The 8,920-nt window shown below is 48.7% G+C and overlaps 1 protein-coding gene across 1 annotated transcript; it reads left to right on the top strand.

Moving 5' to 3' along the window:
• The first annotated feature begins 2,943 nt into the window (after positions 1-2,943).
• On the top strand, positions 2,944-8,367 carry LOC127300823 (cysteine synthase). Its single transcript, XM_051331003.2, has 10 exons — positions 2,944-3,103; positions 3,209-3,318; positions 3,524-3,581; positions 6,224-6,487; positions 6,570-6,707; positions 6,811-6,862; positions 7,245-7,324; positions 7,579-7,638; positions 7,756-7,836; positions 8,136-8,367. The coding sequence occupies exons 1-10, from the start codon at positions 3,059-3,061 to the stop codon at positions 8,223-8,225; spliced, it is 978 nt and encodes a 325-aa protein (XP_051186963.1). The 5' UTR covers positions 2,944-3,058; the 3' UTR covers positions 8,226-8,367.
• Positions 8,368-8,920: the final 553 nt, after the last annotated feature.

Here is an 8,920-nt window from a genome sequence, read left to right as displayed (position 1 = left end):
AATTAGGATAATCTGAAGGTTTGAAACCGGATAATCCAATTTTTGAGTCAAAAGCAAAGGTCAATCTTGAAAGGTTAGTTATTAAGTTACAAAATTCATTTGTCGAGCATTTTTATATCTAAATTTCTAACAATGCTTGAGTTTTACCGCATTAAATCTCTTTCTACTTAACTGCACAAGATTAGAAGTTTAAATATCTCTCAAGATTTGCAAGAACTATAACTATCTATGAGAGCATATATCTGACTACTTTTTATTTCCGGTCCGAGTCTGCTCCATTTCCGATTTGAATCCGCACACCGATATATCCACATTCGAATCCGAAACCGATCAATATCCGCTCCGATCCGAATCCGAGACAAATATATGGTAGAGGATATGGTATGAGCAAAATCCGATCCGATCCGATCCGTTTACACCTCTATCGTTGCCTCATATATCCGTTTGAGTTGGGGTAGCCCCATCGGCCGATGCATTTTGTCCGCACGGCTGGATATTTTTTAAACCAAATTCACAAAGTGTCTTGCTCTATAGCTTGGCCAGATTGCGAGAACCAACCGAACCCAATGTCATACCCTTGGGATTGGGTTTCAGATCCAAGGTCATCTTCCAAGAGAAATCTTGGTCCATGGATCATCGCCTCGATGCAGGCCTCGCTGTGCTCGGTGTAGTAGGCCTACACATCACCGGGCATCATAGGACTATAGCACCTAATAAAGGGAGGTGAGGTCGGGCGAGCATACCCGGTCGGTGAGCTCAGGAGGGGTTGTTTCATTTCCTCGAAAAGTTTGCGGGGCGTCGGTATGTTCTCCGGTGGGATCACCCAAGTCTCTTCCTAATGGGGACTACAGCCGGATCACTACCAGAGGTGTAGTTTAGATCTAGCCCTGGGCCCCGATGACAACCTCGTAGTACGATGACAGAGAGACGGCGAGCCGGGGGAGCGGCGCTTGGACCTACATTGCGGACACGGCATAGCCGGTGGCAAAAGTTATCGGCATCATTATATAGGTGGTCTTGCAGCCTGGGAACTTATAAAGCTCATCAACAACGCATGTGTATGGCTGGCGATTTCCTCCCGCTTCATCATGCTCATGAACTAAATAAGGGCGGGCGATTACCCGAGCTAGGCGTTGGCATTGGCCTTCATCTCCAAGGCCATCTGAGTGTCCAACCTCGCGGCGGCCTCGACAACTTGCTGGGATATCTTCGCCCGCACGATGATGCGTCTATCCTTGCGTTTCTTGGTCTACATCGTCCTCTCCTCCGCCGTCTTCTCCTTCTTTAGCACCTTAGCCTTCCCCACGAGGCTAGTGGTAGCGGCCCACCGGGTTTGGGTTTTGGGTGGGCTCTGGGATGGAAGGCGCGCTACTTGGTGCGGTGTGGTCGACATCCATGGCTGACGGTTTCCAACATATGCTAGGGCTTGGCACTGGCAAAATACAATTTTTTGGAGTGGCGGAAATGAGAGTGTCTTGGGTATAAGAGGAGGACGTGTGCAGACTGTCTTCTGTCCGCTCCGACGCAATCCGAGCGCAAATTTGGGCTGTAAATGCATTGGCGTACACATGCCGGTTAGTCAAGAACATACACTTTTGGTCCACTTGCGTGGGGCTGCTGGAAATGGCATAATCGCCCATGCCATGCCAACTCCCGGTTCACAACACAGAGCCGCCTGATCTTGGGCCCATTGTCAGCATCACGGCTCACGTCGACCAACCCGGCCGGTCCTGTTCTTCCCTTCTCCACCATCATTGCCTAGAAACATGCTTTTGACCCGCTATATCAATATAGAAACCACACAAAACAACTGCGAGATCCCTACATGGGCAAACACCATAAATAAGACTACGAGAAAAAAAAAACAAGAGAAAAGAGAGAGAAACTAATGCTAAAAATGCCAGATCGACAAAAACGGTGATAACCTGCAACCGATGTGCCCTTCGGAGAAGTCCCACCATGCTCTTATGGCGGCAAATTATCGCCGCGTACCAAGCAAGACCTTCAAAAAGGAATGTGACGATGACGTTGTTGGCATAACCAGTCCTAAGATTTCTCCCCGTACATGGAGCGGAGTGGGGAAGGGGTACACTCAATGCAGGAAGGGCGGGGCCTGCAGGCATCACCACATCGGTGTTAATCGACCCCCCAAAAAACAACAACCACCAACAATTCGTAGCACTCCACCAAAGTTGTCGCCCACCAACATGCGCGACCACGATCTTGCAGTCACCATTGTCGTCTCACCATGGCAAATGTGTGAGGCCGACTGGACAGAGAGGAGACAACCATAGAAAAGGGGTGGCAATATCGCAGTCACACGGGAAGGAACAATATCCTTCGCCATAGACGATAGCAGACCAACCAAACGTAGTACCAAAAGCACACCAGACCACTTTAGGGCGGTAGTAGTACTACTACCTAGAGGACTTTATCCACCGCCATCAGCAGGTGCAGACTGAACGCAGCAAGAGTGCCAATCCCCACCACCACACTGCAACACGTAGGTCACCACCACCGCTACCCTCGATTGTGGCGCCAAAGGTCAGGTCATGCTAGGCCTAGATCGGGCCCATGAAGCATCCGCCATCGCGCTGCAGCTGACGCGTTGTCATCACCGCCACTCCCATCATGAGTTGCTAGTCAATCCAACCGGAGGCGACACGCCCGAGCCCAATCCAGCCCTCCCTAACCTAGATCGGGCCCAAAGGGCCAAGATCTGGGATTGCAGGGTGCGGCTGGTCAAGCCCATGCGCGGCTGCACCTGCCGCCCTCGCCGCCAACCGGCAGCACCATTGCGGCGCCACCAACAGGAAAGCCGCCGGCCTTGCTGCACCGTCTTCCAGCGCCCTCTCCGGAGGAGGCGCGGGGTTAAGGGGAGGGCGAGCATTGACTTCCATAGCCACCACCAACCATCAAATGTATAAAATCTCCCCCTCTCTGCCCGCTCCCGCTCCCGCTCCCGTTCTAGCTGCCGCATCCACAAAGATCATTCCACTATCAAATCGGTGAGATAAATTTCCAGATTTGTTTCGTGTGATTGCAAAGATTGTTGACAATGGATGAAGCTTCATCGTCAGCGATCGCCAAGGATGTCACAGAGGTGAGCGCGGCTGTCTCATCCTCGCGATTCTCTCCTGGTTGTGCTTGACTTTAGAGGTGGCTGAGAAGAAAGCTAATCGTCTCCTTTTTCGTTTCCGATGAGCAGCTGATCGGGAACACGCCGCTGGTGTACCTCAACACGGTCACCCGTGGCTGCGTGGGGCGCGTCGCCGCCAAGCTCGAGTGCATGGAGCCCTGCTCCAGCGTCAAGGACAGGTGGGTGTTTCTTCCTGCTAGCTCTGCCTCTGGATAGTAGCATGTCAACGGATGTTTTGCGTATTAGTTTGGATCAATGTCTTACACTCTAGGATTTTGGTTTGTTTCCCTATCTCTGGTAGATATATTTAGGTGAGTTTTGGTAAGTCTACTCTTTTAGTTTCTAGATTTGAGCTGAATATTTGTTGTTTTGTGCTTGTTGCAGGATTGGATACAGCATGATCACCGATGCAGAGGAGAAGGGGTTCATCACTCCGGGCACTGTGGGTGAAAAATCGACATCCATCTCCCCCGTGTTGTTATAAGCATGTTTTGTGATTATGCTAGTATTTCGGAATGTTGTAATCTGCACTTCCTGGACTCTACCTCGATTGGCTGGTCGGGATGCACGGTTGCCTCTTCCCTGTCCCATCCGCCGCCGTCGCCCATCACCAAGCCCGCACCGCCACCACGCTCTGCCGCATCCAGGCGCTTGTCGCCGCCCAGATAGCGGCGCAGGACCACTTCTCACCCCGTAGTACCACCGTTTGTGGTGTGGCAGAGGCAGCGCCGCGCTGGAGTCGATAGTAGCGCCTCCGCCGCTGCTGGAGCACCAGCATCCTCCCTTGTTCTAGGATTTCTCACACGGAGATGGAGGTAACCAAAGCATGAACTGGCCGCCGCTTACCCTCCGTCCCCTCCAGAATCGCCAGAGTTCACCTGCCCGTCAGCGGCCAGACCGCCGTCACTCTTGCGCTCCCGTAGCTCGGCGGAGTGGACGCGCGTCTCATGCAGGCCGAGGCGCAGACGACTCGCGCGGCGGCAAGGCGGCCAGACCAGGCAGAGGACGAAGCGGCTGCTGCTCGATCTGCTCACCGCGAGCGTGGCCAGGCGGGGTACCTTGAATCCGTCCGGGGCGAGGCGCAGGCGCGAGACATGGGCCGATGACGAGGTCCAGACGGAGGAGACGCGTGGGGGTCGCCGGCTTGTTCCAAAAAAAGGCAGCAGCGCCAGAATTTGGCTGACGTCGGCAAGCGTTTCCTCCCAACGGCCTCTATCCACCACGGCACCACCACATCTCGCTGCCGCAGCCATGCTTCGTGGCTTCGTGCAGCCGCCGCGAGACAGTCGCTGCAGCGTCCCCGTTCTTCACTAGCTCCCAGCCAGCCTCATTGCCGCCGGACGGGCTCTCGCGCCGCCGCTTGAAGGGGCCGTCCGCCGCCCATGCATCGTCCCCTTGTGAGCTAGTTATCTTCCTGCGGTTCCTGGACAGCACGACCAGGACGGACGGGTGAGCACGTCGCCGACGCCGGCGTCCACGTGCCGCGTGCCGAGCTGGGCCATGAGCTGGATCGCCCCGACTCCGTGGCGTGCAGCCTTAACCACGCAGCGTCCATGGGGTAGCCCTTCACCAGCACCGGAGCGGTGGCGCGGATGTGCGACGACGGCAGCGGGTCCGCACACCCAGGCGGGGGATGTTGGGCCAGCCCGTTTTTTTCCTTTCTTGTTTTTTTTCTTTCTATTTCTTCTCTGGTATTTTCAAAGTCGAATTTGGATAATTTCTGAATCTGAACAATTTTAAAATTCACTATTTCGAAATTTGAACAATTTTTTAATTACGTTATTTTGAAATTTAATTTTTTTAAATTTGAACATTTTTCAAGATTGATTTTTTTTTCAAATTTCATTTTCCTGAAATTTGAACAACTGAAAATCTGCATATTTTTCAAAAAATTCACATTTATAAAATTTGAATATTTTAAAAATCTCCACATTTTCTAAATTTTAACACATTTATAATTTTTAAATCTTAAAAGAAAAAATTGAAAAATGGAAATGGCCATCACCTAACTGGTCCGGCGCGCGGTATGCGCCAAACTAGTTGGTGTATAGGAACCGCCACCGCCACCGGCCGTGGCCCACTGCCGGATGCTCGCTAGAGAAGTGCGGCCCGCAATGCGCCTGGCGCACAGCGAGTGGATGACATCCCGAGTCCATGCGCCGCTCGCAAGTCGCGTGACAGGCCTGCCCCCGCGCGCTTTGTTCAAGAGTTCACGCTGCTGCCAACAAAGATATCTCGCTCTATCCCACTGCCTCCCTCGCTCGGTTAGGCGAACATAAGGGCATGTACAACGCTGGCCTCTTCCTTAGACGCTTAGCAACCTAAAAATAAAGACTTGCCGTGAAAGATAAACATAGGTGCCCGGGACTCCAATGCAAAGCGCTAACTGAGGAGCTATATACAATCCATTTTCTGCGCGTGCATAGCATAGCCATTCGCTGGTGGACAAAACAGTTTTGCAAACGGAAAATAAGCGGAGCGCCCGTGATGAAGGAATACCTCATCTAGCATAAAGAATTTTTATTCTCTTGGGTGTGATGTTTGACCATTCATATCATACTAATATAGTTGACATTGTCCATTCCTGTATGTGGCCATGATTTGTGCTATTGTTCATTTCCTTCCACGCCTAGTTATTTCCCACTAGCAGAATACCTGTGCTTCGCCACGGAACCACCAATAACAATATCGTGGAGGCTCCACCTTCATGGGGGTGATGAGGAGGCACGGACGCACAGTGTAGTCTGCCCTAGTCAGCGGTCCACAATGATCGTGGGGTGTGCGGGAGAGCCGGGTTAGTGGCGGAGGCAGTGCTCTACCTGAAGCTGGTCGGAAGCATGGTGATACGACATGGACGACTTTTTGGTTCCTTCAATTTGGTTTCGTTTATTTACTACCGTTAGATCAAGGCTGGTAGACGGTAATTAAAAATACAAACCACTGTAAAACTGATATTTTATGTTTGCTACTTGGCAGTGAGCATTTTTCTACAAACTGCTAGTAAAGCTACAGTTAATTAGAAAAAAATAGACTGATATGATCTGATTTGCTGATATTTTGCTTTCCACATGAACGGTGAAACAGAGTGTGCTGATTGAACCAACCAGTGGCAACACAGGCATTGGACTAGCCTTCATGGCTGCCGCAAAGGGTTACAGACTTATACTTACGATGCCTGCCTCCATGAGTATGGAGAGGAGAATCATATTGAAGGCTTTCGGTGCTAAATTGGTCCTGACAGACCCACTCTTGGGAATGAAAGGATCTATCCAAAAGGCGGAACAGATCGCAGCAAAGACACCCAACTCATATATCCTTCAACAATTCGAGAATGCTGCCAACCCGAAGGTACAACATTATTTAGCATTCATGTTTCAAGGTCATCTTCATGCCCGAGTTGCCAGCTATCTTGGTTGCATGCTTCTTGCAGATTCACTATGAGACAACTGGGCCTGAAATCTGGAAAGGAACAGGAGGGAAGATTGATGGCCTTATATCTGGCATCGGGACAGGTGGCACCATTACTGGATCCGGACGATACCTCAAAGAGCAAAATCCTAATATCAAGGTAAGCACTACAACTTACACAACTTTAGGTTGCAACTTTGACTAACCAACATTCTTCCTGTACGAGAAATCGTTTCTGATTTTGTTGTGTTTTCTTATGTAAGTTATATGGTGTGGAGCCGACAGAGAGTGCTATCTTAAATGGTGGAAAGCCTGGTAATGCTTGCTTTTGCATTTTATGCCTTTTTTTTCTAAATACAGTCATCCATAAAATTCATGACATAGTTTTGTGCTAGTTTCAGAATAACCCACAAAAAAAAGGCAGCTGCACTTCAATTTTTTCCACAATCACTAGAAGCTTTAAAACTCATTAGGATTTTCCCTTTTACATTCCCGTATTATATCTTGTCAATATGTTTGAAACATACCTAAGAGTTATTGGATGGTTATCCATTATAAATGCAACGTCATGATTAAAAAAAGGATATCTGTTAGGAAGAAGGAACCTTGAGTACGTACCAGTTTGCACCAAAAATAGTCTTCTTTGTTTCTTGACACTCCCTGTTCTGGAGTCATGAGATACAATTCTCGTACGCAGGGCCACACAAGATCCAAGGAATTGGAGCTGGTTTTATCCCTGGTGTCTTGGACCTTGACATCATTGATGAAACCGTAGCAGTGAGTTTCTTCTTCTATTTAGTTTTGTTGTCGAGAAGGCACTATATGAGCAATGTTGCACCACATTATGTTTTGCCTAGTTGGCACTTTTACTTTTCTCTTGTGAGACTAGAAGTTTTTTATCAAAATACTTTAGGGTATTGACGTACTCTCGAAACGGAGACTAGAAATCTGCCGGATATTACCTGTTTGTCTTTCCATACTTCTGCTTATTTTACCTTATGTTACCTTTGGTCATTCAAATTGTTTGGCAGGTTTCAAGTGATGAATCTATTGAGATGGCCAAGTCTCTTGCTCTGAAAGAAGGATTGCTGGTGGGTTTTCGTTCTGACATTTCATTTCTTTTATTAAGAATCATGTATTTTATCATCCGTACTGACCATGCAGAATCATGTATTTTCCTCGACCATTGACAATCTAAATGTATGTAGGTTGGAATATCTTCCGGTGCGGCTGCCGCTGCGGCAATCAAGGTTGCTCAGAGGCCTGAGAATGCAGGAAAACTTTTTGTTGTAAGTGACGCGTTTTCTCCCGGGAGCTTCATCTAGGATATGCTGGACATTTAAATCTATTTCAGCTCCAGGGTCTTTCCCCGGAAATTAATTTGATCTATTAAGAACTCACAAATGAATCGATATAATGTACTACAGATTTTACATTAGCATGCCCTATAGGGAGACATATTTACTAACTCTCATACTTGCAAACTAACGTACTCCGACAATTGAAGAAACTTTTTTATTTTTTTATACCGGCGCATTGTCTCCTGTAATTTCATCGATCCTGATGCTTACAATTTTACTCTATGTAGGTTGTATTCCCAAGCTTCGGGGAGCGCTACCTTTCGTCAGTCCTCTTCAACTCCATCAGGAGGAAGGCCGAGAACATGGTGATCGAGTGATCCTCAGGTCCTAATGCGCGAAAACTGTGACGGTTTTTTTAAGGACCGATCTCTTTGTCCCTAGGAGTGCACAGAAATAAAGCTTTGGTGTCATGTCTAATTCCAGTGTGTAACAAGCAATGGAAAATACTTCTTGTTGTTCTATTGGTGTTTAGCAGTTTGCATCATCTTTTTTCATGTGCATCAAAGCACTGCATACGGCTTTTATTTTAACTTTATTCAACAGAACTGACAAGATTATATATCACAAAACCTAAAGCCACCACTCAACATCTAGAAACCCGACAATGGGTGAAGTAACATGTCATCAGGGTCTCTGCCCTAAAAACACAAACAAACGCCCCACCAACTAAATACCCCTATGACGAAAACAGGAGCTCAACTAGTTTAGTACACCTTTGGCAAGCACCGTTGTCCTCGCTTCAGAAGCCGTCAACACCATCGAAACACTGGTTCATCCTCAAGGCAGAGATCCGCATAGCCCTTGGTAGTCCTGATGCCGACGCCACCATGGAAGATCTGCCGAGAGTAGGCATGGCTCAGCGTACCACATGTCAACCATGCATAACTTGACATCTCCGCCTCCAGCCTCTGTCCACCGGCGCTGCTCCACAAACGATGCTCCCACGAGAGAAAAGACACCACAATGCTGCCATCGTCCGGTCGGGAAGACCGGAGCTTGTCTCTGAGGATTG

This window comes from Lolium perenne, chromosome 7 (genome assembly GCF_019359855.2).
Source record: "Lolium perenne isolate Kyuss_39 chromosome 7, Kyuss_2.0, whole genome shotgun sequence".
NCBI classification, from domain to species: Eukaryota; Viridiplantae; Streptophyta; class Magnoliopsida; order Poales; family Poaceae; genus Lolium; species Lolium perenne.
This window is presented reverse-complemented; position numbering and strand designations above follow the sequence as displayed.

Coding starts and splice junctions, on each gene's coding strand:
- LOC127300823 (XM_051331003.2), top strand. CDS start 3,059: ATGGATGAAGCTTCATCGTCAGCGATCGCCAAGGATGTCACAGAG. Junction 3,104..3,208: donor TCGCCAAGGATGTCACAGAG/GTGAGCGCGGCT, acceptor TCCGATGAGCAG/CTGATCGGGAACACGCCGCT. Junction 6,863..7,244: donor CTTAAATGGTGGAAAGCCTG/GTAATGCTTGCT, acceptor TCTCGTACGCAG/GGCCACACAAGATCCAAGGA.